We start from the raw sequence: 17,694 nt of genomic DNA on the forward strand, positions 1-17,694 counted from the left end.
TATGCACTGCTCTACTAAGGGTTACACTGGTGCAAATTTCCCTAATCTACACATGCCCTGAAATGTGTAAATCTGTGGATCTACTAATGAATTAGCGAGATCAGACTGCAAAAATTTCAGTGCTGTGACATATTCAATAAAAGCGAAAGCCTGAAAATGTAATTCAGACATGAATCAGAGCTTTTTACTCAATGCAGCTCCAAATGAAATGGATTAGGATTTTATTTCATTTCACTTTTTCTGTCTACAATCTCTCTGGTTCCTGTTTTTCCAGTCCACTTTCTGGGTATTTAAGCATTGATTGATTATTACTCAGTATAGTTTTTCTACCACTTTTTACATAAGTTATACCCCCCTCTTAAGTAGCATTGAAGAATGAAGGAGGAGTTCATGTTAAATCTTCAGCGCTAACAGAAAAAAGAGGTCATACAACTCAGCAGAAAAACACGTATAACATCACCTGTACTTTCACCTCTGCAACCTACATGGCCCTTTGATTCCATGACTGCACAAAACTGTAAAGAATTAGTTGTGAAAACACAATTACCTACGGAATTGGAATGAAATGCAGAAGTCATATTGGAAGAACTGAAAATAAGATCTTTAAAATAATTTAAAAATTTCAGCAATTTGGATAGGCAACAGGAGTAAAATAATTTTCATTAACGTGGAACAAGAAACCTTGAGGAAACAAGATGGAAGTACATTCCATTTTAGCTAAAAAAGATCAAATTTTTTGCCTCTCAGCACCTGGAACTTAATTCAACTACATACACAAACAAACAAAGGCTGTGATTTGTCCTGGTTTTTGTATCAAACAGGTAACAATTGGGGAAAAAAGATACATATTTTTCCCCACAAAAAACCATAGGCTGCATTTGAAACAGAAGCAGGATAGACACAATTATTTTCTGTTTCCTTCTTTTGCCACTTTGCAGACAAGACAGATACAATATATAGTCTATCTTCTCATCCAGACAGAAATACTGTTAACAGCAGCAGACTTTGTCAGCAGGAGAGAAGGAAAATACCTGGTAAAGTCAGCCAGCCACTAGCAAATGGCCCTGTCAAAGGGACCAAAACAGTAACATTTCTCTTAACTGCAGTTTTAGTTTTGCAAGGAATCAGAAATTAGGACACGATGGAGTTTTGTGAATAGTGTTGCTAATTTTGCATTTGCAAGTAATATAAAAACTTATCCTTACCATTCAAAATATTTCTTCCATTTCAGTGCACTAATTAGAGCAACAGAGTTTGTTCCCTTTTTATTTAATAAAATTGTCTTGTACTGTTGTCAAAGAACAGCAAAAGTAATAATACATATGTGAGTTTCTCTGCGGGATCAAGTGAATCAACTCCTGCCAAGCAAGACAAGTGAGAAAAGCTATCACCTGTATACCCTAAACTATACAAATTCCTTTATTCCATTAAGGAAGCATACTTAAACTGTTTCCATTAACTTCAAAGGTTCAGCAAAATCATCTTCCAATGTTTAACAAAGAAAGTGGACGTCCTTTAAAACATTAAAGCCACGTTAAAATCAAAACAAACAAGCTTAGGTGACACGAAGAGGAGTTCACTTAGAAGCACTCGAGAACTGCGAGAGCTCCATGGTGGCATTTTACAAACACCAAATGACTTACCCCCTTCTTCAAAATGCATCACACTGTAAAGAAATTTCAACCTCACAAATGCACCAACACAGCTTACAACTCAGGAGCTAGAGCAGCTCTCTTCAAAAGCAAACAGGATATGTAAAGGACAATAAAACAGAGAACAAGATTTTATCTGCCATCCAATTATCCAAAGTCTACCAGCTCTGCCTCTTTATTATTATGAATGAAGAAGCATGGTAGTAATAAAAATGTGCATATAGAGAGATGTGCCACCAAAAAAATTATGCAAATAAATCATGAAAGTATGTGAATATAATCCTGCAATATTTTCATTGGTACAGTTCCCAAAGAAGTCAGAGAGTTCTGCACCCCTTTGGACTCACATCTTGTAATATATCACCTTATTTAGCACATATTACATTGCATAATGTGGAAAATTGATTATTTTTCATTATAAAAGTAAAAACAAGCTTCAGCTTACCTCCATCAGAAACAGTTGCTGACTGCAATAAGAAAAAGAAAAATAAGTGTTACTTAAGTTTCATGGTATTAAAAAATCTCCAAGTTGCACAGAAAATTTGAAGTGTTGGCTACTTTTATCATCTTATTAGCAACAGATAACATGAGAGAGGAAAATCTAAAGAAACCAGCTGTTACTTCCTCCCCACCACGAAATGCACCCCAGTCCTTTTAACCACTGTCCTGGAACTTGATCCCACAATATTTACTGGACGAAGTACTTTCTGCTGTGAGTAGCTACGTTGCTTCCACCAGCCCTTACATGAATAGAGTCAATCGGTTGGTATATGTGAGAAAGCAGGTACCTTAAAACTGACCTGACAACACTTAAAATGAAAACAACACCTCATATACTTTATTTTGCTGCATTATCTGGAGATATCGTAGAATAAAAATTAAAATTTGGTATTTTGTCAGCGAGATGACTCTGAAAACTCCCCGTATTGATCACTTCTGACTTCCAAAGAGCCAGAAGGATGTTAAGTGTTTCCAGCAAGCCAGGCAATAATTCCTCACCATCTCTACTCGTATTTTACATCAAACTTTCAAGGACAACTAGACTTCTAGTGAAACGTTGATGTTTATGTGCTCATCTACTCTAAACTTCTCACCTTTGATCACAAATTAGCTCAAGGCATCTAACACTTCTGTAAACACAAGCAGGTGACCATTTCCCAAATGTGCTCCAGCGCCTGGACCTCAACACTCAGCTGAGTGAAAAACTAGAAGGGCAGCTGAATTTTAGATTGAAGTTATTTTTGATTTTTAATGGCTATTTTTAAAAAAATTATTATTTTAATTTGAGGAATCTTCTCTCATCATTTTAAGTGTCCTTGAACCTTTAAATAACTTTCTAAATAGTTAAACTCTCTTATTTTGTACCGCTCTTAGAATGCGCTATGTATCCAAAATATGTCCAAGATGGAATACACACAGAAGAAAAAAAACATACATATATATACACAACTCAATAGAAAAGCTATTTCTCCATAGTTGGTCTGTATTTTCCAGCCTTGGCAACAAACATTCCCTCTCTCTCTCAAAATCCACACAAACCTTTAGCAATCCTTAACAGAATAATATCTTCTCCTTTCTTTTTTCTTTTGTATTTCAATGCAGGATTTCATACTGCTGGTAACACTATCTGAAGAAAATCACTTGTTACTATAAACTGTTGAGGCCTCACCATTCATATCATCAGCAGAGGATCTGATCTAGTTTTCAATACAAGTATTTTGGAACTTTGAAAGTCTACGCTAGTCTCTATTGACATCATTCCTCTGGTGCTAGTTCAGATAAACACAAATACATCTTTCATGGAAAAGACCAAAAAATTATGGCGCTTCTTGCTTAACTGCAAAAAAATAAATTATTCTGAATCTGTGAAGCACAATAATATAATCAAAAGTGTATCCAGGCTTCTCACATTTTTTAGTAGCCACGTTTTGGGTAGCAGAAAAGTACTACTGGTTTGGGTACAGTCCTTCACTAAGGCTGAGGACATCTTTCCTACTTTGCACATTAGTCTAGCAAGCATATTATGCATTCAGAAGTTGTACCTTAATTTTCTAAATTACAAGCATGAATTAAATTTACATTACTGAACTGTCTCATAAATATGATTGCTTCTGATTTCTTATTCACATACTGTACAGAACAGCTGATGTATAAAAAATTTCAAAGTCATTTCTCAAAGAATGAAGAAAAGGACAACTTAGAGTAATAGTATCAGTTTACACAGTAGACAGAAAAAAAACAACTTTCAAAATATAGACGTTTTAGGAGTGGTCATTCCCTTTGACAGCTTTCATGAATCTAGACTCAACCACTAAGTACAATTCTTCTTCACGTTTTTGAAAGGTATCAAGTAAAATGAATCGGATTCTCAGGGAAGTAAAAAGAATATTTACACTACTTTTTTAAAAAACAAGGAAGCTAATTGTAAAATATCATTTTAAAGGAAAAAATGTGTGATTTCATAGCAAAGCTCAAGAATTACAGTAATAGTGCCACTTAATTAAGTTCTATGGACAATGAGATACCATTTTACCTCAATCCATTTAGCAGAAGTTAATGCGGTGAGCTTTTTACTCACTATGGGTTGGGTTTGTGTGTGCACATCACATTACATGTACCAACATCTTAAAATCTCTCCAAGCAAGGCCTTAATAATTATTATCTTAAACAGTACCAAAAAAAACCTAGTACCCAGAGGAAGAACAGAATTTTTGTGCTATTAAGATATTTCAAATTTCCATTTGGTTTTGCTATATTCCAACCATATAGCATTTTGTTTACATTGCAGTGTCACTAAAACTACCCACCACGTTCCAAGCATTATCAGTTTACTTCTGTAGATCACAGAATAAAATTTATTTTAAGAACATTTCTTTAAATTCATTTACATAACTGAACTAAATCCACTTAATTCAATAAAACCAGCTAGAAAGTAAAGTTTGTAATTATTGTGTAAGAATTTACAGTAATATGTTGAAAACATGTTTGTGAGTACTTAGAGATCTTAATATATACCCGTCAGAAACTGCATGCAGTCCACGTTTACACAAAGAAGCTTCTCTTCTAAACTGTTCAACTGAAACTTGTCTAGATTTGTCCAAAGGTATAAGTTGCAAGACCAGATTTTTTAAAATGCTATGATGATGTCATTTAAAAACTTCACTGTATGTTAGAGGCTGTTTTTCATTCTTCAGCACTCATGCTTACCACCACTGGAGGCTCTTCAGGACAAAATTTGATCTACTATACATATAAAATTTGATTATTTGATTAAATTTAACACCACATGTGTATTAAGAACTACCTATTATAAAACAGAAGTATTAAAAAGTTATAAAATCAGAGAGATAGATAGATAAAAGATAGATCAGATAGATAAAATCAGATATAAAATCTGTATGTAGCCATTTCTGAAAGATGAGGGAGGATAGCGTATTACCCTGTGCGAGTTAGGGTTAATGTAAAGATTAAAAATAAAAGTAAGTATTTAATTCCAAATGACAGGACATACATGTATTCATTTTGTGAATGTACATTTGAACTCTCACCCGGAGATAAAATCTAATTGTATTCAACCCTCAAATGTTTCACAACCAGATAAGAACTGAAATTAGTCCTTCAAATTACCCTGACTTCCTAATTGATTTAGGAAAAAAGCCCAGGGTATATGCCAGGAGTCTCATGGTAACAAATTTGAAAAATAATTCTAGTTTAGGAAAACCTCTTCATGGGAAGTCTGCTTGCTCCTCTAGCTGGGTTGGCAGCAGAGGGACACAGACACAACCACACACCCCGCGGAGCTGGACGATCCAACTCTCCTCCCTTGGTCCCTGTGACCCGGGTGAGGAGCTCAGTGCCAGGACCCGCAAGCTGAACTGTGATGTCCCAGTTGTCACATACCACGACAGATGTTCTAGCTCGCTGTAAACTGGCAAATGCTTCAGCATATATTGAAGAGCATAAGGCTCTAATGAAAAGAAAACACGTAAAATTTCTCATTGTATCATCTCTCTTTGTCAGGTGGAAAAACCAGAAGGGCCCATGAGTTTTTTTGATCTGCTTGCAGCAAATCTTAAAGAGGATTAGTTTACAGTAATTAACGTGGAGAAAACTACTTTGTGAGCACATCGACTTTTTGTTCCAGCATAGAAATAGACAACAGAGTATCTTGCAACAACACAGGGTAAACAAGGAGAGAGGGCATAAAGGAGAATAATTCATAAAGTAGAAACAGCCTGTATCTTTTAGCTTTCATGGTCTACAGCCTGCTAGATGCGTGCACCACTGCAGGAAACTCGTCTGAGGACATCTTGCAGTGGACAGGAACTCTAACCCAGCAAATCCACTTAGTTCCATTTTACATGGATCGGGTCCCAGGAAACTAAGTAAGTAATGTCAAAGTCTGCCATAAAACCATGATGCAGAAAACACAAACATACCCTACCCGTATCCTAGACATTACACTGAGCAAATAAATCTGTGTGTACAGACTACCCAGGTAACAATACAAAAATGTCCTTTTTCTCCACCTCAAAATTTGTCATTCGAGTCGAAGTCATGCTCAAGTACTTGAGAAGAACAAAGGGAAAGATGGGGATACTGGAGGGGTGACGCACTCCAGGAAATGCCAGGCCTGAGCAATAAAATGGAACAACATGAAAACATCTGTGCAAACAGAATGTGGGTGAGTGCCTTTCTGAGTCAAAAAAGACATATGTATTTCCAACTCCTTCTGAGATGCAGAGGAATAAAATCTAAAAGGAGAGTGAAGAAGTATTCTTCTCTCCTACCCTAACAATGACAAAATCACGTCTATTTCTTTCCTGGGCATCCAGAAAGATTCAGAGAAAAGGGGATTTAAAATGACCTCCTCATGTGTCCTTTCTAAAGCATACTTTTTTCCTAATACAGGCATTGGCTTCTTGCTGCATCCAAAGAACTCTCTGACTGCTGCTTCAGAATCTGTTAGACTTACCTAGTACAATATTGTACCACACACTGTTTTACAAAAGCCCCTCTAACTAAGCCTTTCAGCTTGCAATCGCACACCTAGCTCCATCAACCTCTGAAACTGATTTTCTCATACTATTTCAAAACTCAAAATAAGTTTGGGAAGCTTGTTGTTTTCTTTAAGAGACGAAACACTGCAGATTTACAGACTGAATACAAAAAGGCAACTTTCAAACATTCTGTCCCTCAGCTCCGGGAAAGCCTATCACTCAGTCGACTGTCTGCTTGCCTCTAGCTTTCTTCAAATTCCTTATTAAATCACCTGAAGCAACTTCTCCTTTTGCCAAGGTATGAATTACAAGTGGGTCCCTAGATCTTCAGTCACATTACTCCAGGACTTACATTACATACAGGTATTTTTATCATTAAGTGCATTACAGCATTAACATTGTAGAAATGCCATGAACTCAAATGATCTCTGGGAGGGAGGATCATGTCTCGAAATACGGTAAACTTTGTTCTAATATATTAAATAAAAAATAAAGCCATATTACTTACAAATTATTGCTAGATTTCTCTTCTAATAAATAATCTCTAACGTATTTCTCACCTAAACCCTTGAGTAGTATTATTTTTATCCTCAGTTCAAAATATTATTGCAATTAATTTAAAGATTTAGAATTCTATGAGAAGGATGCCCCTTCAGAATGCCAGTTAAAGAAGGACTATAACATTTATCTTTTCAGTTCTCTGCCACCAAAGAAGTGCATTTATAATGGTTAATACAAAAGCATTATAGATGTAAGGATTCCCAAGGAAAAAAAAATACAGTAGAACTACTGTACAATGATTTTGCTGAACATATTCTACTCTGAAGGTTAAATATTTTTGTCAAATATTTGAATCTATAAAACCAACATATGAACAGTAAATGATGTGACATTTGGAATTCCTTTAACAAATAAATGTTCAACTTTTTATCACAAACAAAATCAATCTTATCACAGATAAACACAGTGCCCTAAATGCTAAATCCATCCCTAAAATTATTTTGATAGAGATATATACAAAATATATACCATTTTACCTAAAAATACAATATTGACATAATGGTACAGAAAGCATATACAAAATGCATTGCACAGTATTAAAAGTAGGCACAGAATAAAATGATTTTTTAGCTTTATACATATTGTGCACAGCTCATAAATACATCTCAAAATCTGAATCTTGGTACAGTAAGATTGCCTTTACTCTCCTCTGATAATATAACTCAATGTTTTCATCTACAAAAGAATTTTAACTTAAATACTTTAAAGTAAAAAAGCTTAAAGGCTAAGCAAAACACATTCTGAACTTGATAACATTCTTCTCCAATTTCTTGCCAATAACAATAGTCTCTTCTAATTTCTCACTGCAACAATGCCTTGCTTTAGCTAAATATAATTCATATCACTTACCCGCTCTTCGTAAGAAACAGCAGTTATTTTTCCTAACAGCACCCGTCCTAAATTCATCTTCACTTAATACAGAAAAAACATTTCCTTAACACATTAGCTTCTCAAAGATTAAACTAAAAAATTCAACCCTGTTCCATGTCTGTACATGCCAGTAAAGTTTAAAGGCATTTCGTATGAAGTTCTATTTTACTCCCTTTATGTTACCCATAGCAACAGGCCAATGCAGGAAGCTGTGGTTCGTCAGGGATTCAGATTAGATCTCAATTATCTCGCACCAGAAAAGCTAGATCATTTTATATAAATCATGCTGATTGCATTTTAAAACGTTTCCTACTACAAATCAGGAAAATAAAATGACGTTGAATTGTGTATTCAATAAAACAGATTTCCAAGACAGTTTTCAGAAAAACATTAGTTAATCACCCTAACATTAGTTATAGAAACATTTACATAGTAAACCACTATTTTCAGAGGTTTACATAACACAAGCCAGAATAGAGTAGGATCTCAAATAGTCTATTCTGCTTAACTTCTCAGTGGTTAACACTGTAAATTGCATGTAAAAATCCAGAGTACAAGGAGACTTGGCATATTTGGTTAAACCCAGGAGCAGCCCATCGTCACTAAAGACAAAATTCTCCTTTCAGAAGCCAACTGCTATTCTGCCCTTCCTTCCTCATACCCCAGCCTGTGCTCAACCAACAGCAAAGACAGTTCTGTGCACAGCACATGGGAACAGAGAGAAAAACAGGGGATGGTAATGTCAGAGGGAAGTGCTATTAACTTCTCTGTGACAGCAGAGGCTTCAAGAGACTGTATAGGGGAGGTAGAGCATTTCATGAAGTTTGCTGCTATTCACAAGTAAATAGCGCTAGGACCTAAAACATTCATTGCTATTACTTTCTAAGCAATCAGAATACAGTTTTCTCTAAGAATAAACACCAGAATTGCAAACTGGGAATGATTTGTGGGCATTTCAGTGGGATGTCCTTAAAGCCAAGGTGGACTTACTAGGAGTAGTTTAGGAAAGAGGAATCTTCTGCCTTGTTCAATGCAGCATGTGGAATCCCCCACACCCACACAGTTCCTAGGTTGAGCCCCTAATATAAAAACAACCCTATGAAGAAGGCAAATATTACTCTGAACTTATAAACAGAGAAAATGAGTCAAAAATAAGAGTCTTTAGTCAAGATCTCACAAGACTGGCTTGTAAAAGACCGTCCAAGGCTGCACATCTTCCCATTTTTGGATTTAGGATCAAGAGACTTGGTTAACAGAAAAACTCAGTCTTCTCAATTTAATTTAGAGTAATCAGAGAAGAAATTTTAAGCTTACTGCAGATGGAAATGGTGGAAGCCTGCTTTAACAAGCATTCCAGAGGCACAGGCAAATTGCTGCAACGGACAAAGTTCATTTTATGATTGATTACTTGTTTGAATAGGCACACCACTGCCCTTTAGAGTGCTGTCTTCTACAAGTATTTAATGCCATGAAGAAATGCAATGGAAACAAATGAGTGGGTAGATGGGAAGGAATGTGTTTTACAAATTACACCCTCCTTAATAAGCAAAACCCCTATGTTTGCACAGCAGAACAGTTTTACTGTATGTGGATAAGTATTAAAAAATTATAGTTTTATGAAGAAAAAAAACGTCAAAAAGATCTGTTTAAAACTGCATATTGCTTGACATTAAACCCACTGGGATGCAGAATATATTTTCACTGTAAATACCTTAAACAACCAAACAGCAATAACATTAGAAATATGCAGGGGATCAGGTGCATAATAATCCCTACATTGGATAAGGAAAAAGCACGGATGGATCAGAAATGCCTAGAGAACTTTCCTGTGAACGCCCCTCCAGGGTAACACAAAAAGGGACTTTTATCAATGGTGTTTACTTAATGTTCAACCTAAGTCCTCTAGGAATCAGCTAGAAAGACCAAATGTACTAGCAGAGTTACACAGGTGAGGACGTTACCCACAAGAATGATTAGGAGAAAAATAACCCCTCATGCAATGGGATGTAGCTGCAAGACTAGCAGTTCACCAGAGAAAACTGAGCATTGTTAGGAACACTGTGTGTGGGCAATGTTTTATGTTTTATACATTCTAGGCACTCATACTTGACGTTACAAACCTAATAATCCCTTAGTTTAAACAGACCTTTAGAGTTGTTGATTTTAGTTCATTAAACTGAGCATTGCACATCCACATTTTTTCCATACAGTGACTCCACTAGCACTGCAAATAAGCTCTACCAATTAGATGGTACTGGTTAATGATAATGGCTATGAAACATCATGTGACTCTGAAAGCCCTTTAAGAAATTCATATCCCTCAACATTTTCACAGGTTATTTCAGCAACTGCCAGATTCAAAATCTTGCCATTTTGTGTACCATATTTGTAACTAGGCAGGCAACTCAGAGTTCAAAGGTCAAAAACAGAAGGCATGTTAATTTGCAAAGCTATTAATGGAAAGTGTTAAAATATGACACAACAGCTTTAAAAACCTTATTCAGATATACCAAAGACAACATTTATAAACCCACATCCATCTGCTTAGATGCTAAACTGTAGGAAGGGGTAGAGACCCCAGATACGGTTGATCTGTTTTTCTATTCTATCCTCCTTCCACTTCCTGCTCTTATTTTCTTTTGTATATTTGTTTTCAGAGCAGAAAAAGTTGAAGAGAAAGACAGAATGATGGGAAGCCTGGATAAGTTTTAACTTGTCAAAAGATTAATAGGATTTAATATATTCTTGACTCCTAAAATCAGAAAACACACACACAAAATGCCAGCTCCTAGTCACACAAAATTCCTAACTTAAATTTGAGATAGGCAGAATGCATCACCGAAGAATCTTAAATCGCATCAATATCAATTATTTATTTTTTATCTCATATTAAAGAAAGTAACAACTACTTGCATGAAAGCCAGAGGAAAAAAATACCTGATAGGACTATGATTTAGCTCACTGACCCTAGTTACTGAAATAAAAAGCAGGAGTACCAAAGACGACACGCAAATTAAGAAAACTTTGCTATAAAATAAAATGGTTTTTTTTCTAATTCTCCAAATTTTGTATAATCTGTCTAGATGTATTCTTGTGAATGATTTCTCAGCTACTCAACAATAAACAGACCCCACACATGCTACTGATTAAAAGGAAGATTCTCATATTTAAAACATAGTGGTTTCTCCTCGATCAATTTTAAAGATAAAAGTCCTTCCTAAGGGAAGGACTTCTAAGATTCCAAGGACTGTTAAGATTCCAAAGGAATCTTAACAAAAAAATACTTTTAAGGCAAGCTATCTGGAATTTGTTCGTGTATTAAAAAAAACTAAATACCAAGGCTTCCCATCCACGATAAATGCAGGGACTGGATGCAAAGTGCTGTTCCCAGTGCCCCCTGCTGTCAGCCTGCGCTGCTGAGCTGCTCTGCATGCTGAGAAACATGAAGTTCAGGAAGATTTGTCATCCAGAAATCTACTCAAAAAAACAAATACTTGGTTTTGAAATCCATAGTGTAAACTCTGAAAAATACTTCTGTAGAGCCCGACTGTAAACTGATAATAAAAGGTACACTTTTTCCAAAATGTTTTGTAAATAATTAGTTTTTTTCCTTCTGCTGATCAACATTTTAAGACAATTGAATTCTCTCCACTAATAAAAACATGCAGAAACAGCATAACTTGCACTTCCAGATGGAAGGTGACTTGCAGCCCAGTAGTAAATTAAAATTAAATTACACATTAAGGAGGCTGTGATTAAGTGACAGATCACTGAAACATATTAAGTTGCTTCTGAATTTCCTACTACTGCAGAAAGAACCTCTAAGAATCAGTAGATTTTGAGGAAATCCATGTAAAACTGAGCATGAAAACTACTAATTTTGAAGTCAACAGTGCATATATATCTTCCTAAGCCTTGCAACTGTTTGTTTCACTTTTCATTTTAAAAACTGATAGTTTTGCTGCTATACTTTTGGCATTAAGTACAATTCTAATCTGAGATATACAGACATAAAGGACTATCATGTCAAAACTTAATAATATACCTAGGACTTTTACTTATACAATATGTGGTTTCTGAGCAAAAAGAAGCTAAAACAGGTCTGAAGTCTCTACACCTCAAAAATTTGTAATCTATAAATGCTTTTCATTTATTTTCAGTTATTTTGATAACTCATACCATCTGGATTCTGTTTTATTGGACAAAAATCCAACTGGAAGAAAAAAGTAATCACTTTGGCTGCACACCTTAAAAATGCTGTAACAATTTGAAGGTAACTTGTAACATGACATTCTTGCTTTACGGAAACACATGTGCTAGTGAAAATTAACAAAAATATTTATAAAAACTTAATTAGAGAAGAATCTTTATATCTACTAAACTCACTTCACATTTTAAAAACAATACAATGCTAAGGAGAGATTTAAAACATTACTATAAAAATGGTAAATTCTTAATTTCACAGTAGAACTTATATAGAAAGTCAACTTAAATACTCATACTTACGAACTTTGCCTCTTTAAAACCTCATTGAATCCTTAGAAGCATTATTTATCACATTTCACTGCAAGATTTCTTAGCTCGGAAGACTACTCAATAAACCATATTCCTGTTTTCTGTTCACTTTAGACAAACAAAACTTTATACTTACAGACACTTGACTATCAGTAAAAGTTTTCTCCATGTATAAATAGTTTAACAGCTCATTGTTAAGAAACAGTCCCTTCAACTTTATTATTACGCTCTTTCTGAACACATATTTACTTCTTCCAGAGTCCAGTAAAAAAATGAGGCTTCTCTGCCTGTTGCCCTATCAACACCTCTCGCATTCTCCTCCCTCCCCAGCACATTCTCCGCCCTCAATGCTGGTTCTGTATCTCCTCATCAAAAGGAACAGGCAGCTTTTAAAATGGTGTTTAGGCAAGTCCTGTGTAACAATGAAGCTTCTGTGAAGACAACAGCATACTGCTGAGGAATCTGCTCACGTAAAATGCATTCGGTGAGGGCCTACAGGACGTTGTTTCAAACATTTGTCCAAACTTGTTTAAGCACTGAGTCAACATTGTTTTCTCCTCCAACGTATTCTCATTTTTAATACATTCCCCTTTGATGAGTATAGTATCTGAATGAACTAGGTCATCAATCCCTATTAAAGACACTTAAAACGTAATCTAAAATTACTTTTTTTTAAAAAAGTTACAATTTGTAAGACTCACAGCAAATTTCTTTCAGTTTCTGGCGTGTAGGTGCACGTCTCCATACGATTACAATCACATGTACGCGTATTATGTAATCCAGCTCATCCTACCAAAATGTTCCATGTTCTTTTGAGTAAGCAGGGCATTGGCATTTACAAGGATCGCATTCCAGGTGAAACATGATTCTTGTAATTTTCAATACCACACCTACTCTCCAGACAGACCAGCAATATCTGCGTATTTTCAGGAAGAAATGCACACACTTTCTGCCCAACAAATAATGCTTAAATACCATCCTTCTGCAGTTCCTCAGCCCAGGCAGAAGTAGAGTATAGGATTTCTACGGTATTTTTTTATCAGAAGAACAGATTAAATGTTTTGAGGATTTAATATTGAATAAAAAGCAGTAGCTCATATAGTAGATACTCCACAGGTGACTCTTTTTTTTGTTTGTTTTTTTAAAACATCGATGGACTGATAAATCTGTGAGGACAGTGAAAATTAAATAACACCAACTCTAGCCAAAATCCGAGCAGTTTAAGCATAGTGACAGGGTCAGAAGCAATTCACAGATAGCTACAGTAATATCATTTGTGTCATATCTATTCTGTGATTATACTTTAGAAACACCAATTCAGTTCATTCAATAAAGCCTTAATTCATTCCCTACTATTAACCAGCTCTCACAGAGCAAAAAATCCCTCCTCACCCCCGTTAGGACGCAGCATGACAAAAACAACGTACGGAGTAACAGGAACAGCAGCCGCAGGAGGGCGGGAACAGAGAGGCACGAAACCAGGGACCCAGTTCCTCATTCGCAGGCAGAACTGCAGGGGTTCTGCCCAGGAAAGCTGAGGTGCCCCCTCCCTCAAACAGCACAACCAGGAAACCGTCCCCGAGCCCAACACAGTTATGCTGCACCAGGAGATGCTCCAGTCAGCAAATCCTGTATTTTGCAAAGAAACAAGTTTACACCAAGGGAAAAGTAATGTGGTTTCTTGCGCTGAGAGTAAAATCCATAATCCTGCAGTTGAGAAGAAGCCATGTCCATCCTTGAGTCTACGAATCACAGAATCTTTTTGGTTGGAAGAGACCCTCAGGATCATTGAGTCCAACCATAACCTAACTCTGGCACTAAACCATGTCCCTAAGAACCTCGTCTAAATGCCTTTTAAACCCCTTCAGGGATGGTGACTCCACCACTTCCCTGGGCAGCCTGTTCCAGTGCCTGACAACCCTTTCTGTGAAGAAATTTTTCCTAATATCCAATCTAAAGATCCCCTGGTGCAACTTGAGGCCATTTCCTCTTGTCCTATCTCTTGCTACTTGGGAGAAGAGACCAACCCCCTCCATGCTACAACCTCCTTTCAGGCAGTTGCAGACAGGGATAAGGTCTCCCCTCAGCCTCCTGTTCTCCAGGCTGAACAGCCCCAGCTCCCTCAGCCGCTCCTCACAAGATTTGTGCTCCAGGCCCCTCACCAGCACATAATCAGTTCACAACATGGGTTTATCAAAACCAATGTTATGTTTCTAGGAGTGGCTACACATGGATGTCTACTGATGAACAGCACAGGGCAACATACAGGACATTTCCCTGATTACATTCTCACAGACTCCAGGTATTTTTAGTTCAGATTTCCTGAACCTGGTGTGACTTGTCTTCTTAATAATCCCCAGTGGCTCTATTTTACAAATACTTGTCCCCTTCCCCCAGGACATGCAAATTTCCTGCAGCCGCAGCACTCAGTGGTGAGGCATCCCACAGACCAACTCACCTCCTGCATGAACAATCGAGTTCTCCTGTTTGTTTTGCTCCTGGCTCCAGCTACCTTTAATTAATGGTGCCAACTTCTTGTCCCGAAGGAAACAGCGAGCAGTCAATCCCAACTACTTTTTCTATGCCAGCCGCAACTTCGTACTGTTGTTACACCTTTCTGAACCTCTTCCACTTCTAATATATCATAACCTTTTTGAAATAAAGAGACCAGAACATGACATTCAAGGTGTGGCCAAATCACAGATTTCTACAATGGAACCATTATGGGTTTTTTTCCTGTATTCCTTCCCTAATAATTCATAACACAGGATTTTGTTTCATTGCTACTGTATTGAATGGAAATTTTCATGCAACTGGCCCTTGTAACTCAAAGACCTCACTTGTGAGAGGAAACAGTCGGCTCAGAGACATATACATCATTTAACATATGAAGCTAGGACTATTTTGCTTCATTTGCATTGCTTTACATTTATCTGCATACATTTTGAGCTGCCATTTCATTTTCCAGTCATCCAGTCTTATAAAAGCAGCCTGCTCTCATCTTCAGAGACTGTTCTTGCCCTTATTACCTTGAGTAACTTCACCTCATTGCTCACTTTCTTGGGAGGAGCCTTAAAAGATGGCTGTGATTTAACAAGTGTAACGTAAGAAACTGAAGCAAGGGCCAGCCTTAAGCAGCAAGTAATTCTGGGTTTCAAGAACAGACCCCAGTGCTGTAAAAATGTTACTCTGCCTTCATGTCAGGAGGTTAACATGCCTCATGAATCACACCCAGGAAAGCAGAGTTTTAGTTCAAAGAGAGCAAGCCCGGTTTAAAAAGAACCCTAAGTACCAGAGCTTATGGAGAAAGACATCCCTGAGACGTTGCTCACCTACCAAGAGTCCCAATCCACCAAGCACTGACTGTTTCGTCACTACACAATGAAACCAGAACCAAAGGAATGGAGCCAAAAGCAAGTTCCGGTCCCTTACATTGCTGAACTAAAGGATATGACCCCTCTGTAGCTTCAGGTGGCAACCTGAACTTGTTCACCCTGTCTGATCCTTCTAGTTCCACAAACATGACTGCATCAGAGGTGTTGACAGCTTATGAATCCACCTGTGTCCATTTAATCACATGTCTTAAGAACGCCGGTAGTGGCTACTGACAAGAAGTAAGGTCTGCTGCTTGAGGATTTAAGCAGAACGCAAGTTCTTATCTAGTCCCTGGAAGCATATAGTGTGCCTCTGGTTCTGTGACAGAAATTGGCTTGTGTTGGAGAGCCAAGCCCAGGCTTGGCCAGGAGAGCACTTGAGTGGCAGGGTCAGACAATGTTCTGATTGCTTCCTCTGGGAGAAACTTCTCCATCCAGGGCCAACCACCTTTGCACAGATGAGGACTGAATTACTGATAGAGCACAACCTCAGTAATGCTGTTGGCTTCTTCTCAGGCACCAAAGTATGGGATGAGCACCTCTGTGATGAGCGCTGCCATATGCACCCCACAAAAAGAGATGAGATCCAGCTCTCAGCACATTCTCTGACTACTCAGCTTCTTACATGAAAATTTACATGGCAAATTTCTCCAGAGTCTGAAATAAAGAAAATAACCCAAAAGCAGTAGAAAAGAGTAAACAGTAAAATTACAGAAATATGGTCACTTTACAAACTTCAATAACAGAAAACAAATCCCATTATTCTCAGTGTCCGGAAAAAAATGTCATAGTTTAACATTCTAGACTGTATCTAGAAATAAGTATCTCCGATTCATGAGAAACAAGAGGTTACACACAACTATACTAATCTGTTGACCAAGCCACTTCTGTCAGATAACACAAAACAGTATGAAGAGCATAAGAACTTTCCATGACAAAGTCTATAAATGTAAGGAAAACTTAAGGCATACATTGGTAATCTTTTAAAAATTATGATAAAGTATAAAATACCAGCAAAGACTTAAGGTTAATGCCAGTGCACAATCTATGGAAAAAATAAACAAACATATACTGCTAGCATGATATTGTCCTCGTTTATGTTGTAACAACGGATACAACTAAAGTACCCGGTAAGATCACACATGCCAAAGTAAAAGCCTGAAGAAGATCCGCCAGAGTACTCTGAAAAGTTTGAGATTCTTAATATGGCAGTCTACAGAACAAAATGTGAAAAAATTATGTTCTTGGAAATCTTTAAGGCACACCAGGAATGATATTGGGGCGGGGGGGGGGGGAACAAAAACAAACGAACAAACAAAAAAACCCCAAACCAAACCAAAACTAAACAAAACCACTAAGGGATACTATAGGCATCATTCAGAACAAGATGATAGTAATGTACAGACATACTGGCTTTATCTGTACTCGTCAAATAATGCCATAAGCTGCTACATAGTTTTAAAGACAGTTAGAATCAGAGAATAGAATCATAGAATCATTTCAGTTGGAAGAGACCCTCAAGATCATTGAGTTCAACCATAACCTAATTCTAGCACTAAACCATGTCCTTAAGAACCTCATGTACACATCTTTTAAACACCTCCAGGGATGGCAGCCTCTTCCAATGCCTGACAACCCTTTCTGGGAAAATTTTTTTCCTAATATTCAATCTAAACCTCCGCTGGTGCAACTTGAGGCCATTTCCTCTCATCCTATCACTTG

The 17,694-nt window shown here is 37.0% G+C and overlaps 1 protein-coding gene across 2 annotated transcripts in view; it reads right to left on the reverse strand.

Moving 5' to 3' along the window:
* RGS12 (regulator of G protein signaling 12) overlaps positions 1-17,694 on the reverse strand; it is an 88,115-nt gene that overhangs the window by 41,522 nt on the left and 28,899 nt on the right. Inside the window, exons 1-2 of one of the 2 annotated variants that reach the window (XM_065634225.1) lie at positions 12,735-12,795; positions 2,098-2,119 (exon numbers count right to left, since the gene is read on the reverse strand). In XM_065634225.1, coding sequence (XP_065490297.1) covers positions 2,098-2,119; positions 12,735-12,767 — 55 coding nt within the window. In that variant the 5' untranslated portion in view covers positions 12,768-12,795. Of the gene's footprint in view, positions 1-2,097; positions 2,120-12,734; positions 12,796-17,694 lie in introns of those variants that run through there. The other variant, XM_065634224.1, reaches the window with a different exon arrangement.

Source organism: Caloenas nicobarica, chromosome 4 (genome assembly GCF_036013445.1).
Source record: "Caloenas nicobarica isolate bCalNic1 chromosome 4, bCalNic1.hap1, whole genome shotgun sequence".
NCBI classification, from domain to species: Eukaryota; Metazoa; Chordata; class Aves; order Columbiformes; family Columbidae; genus Caloenas; species Caloenas nicobarica.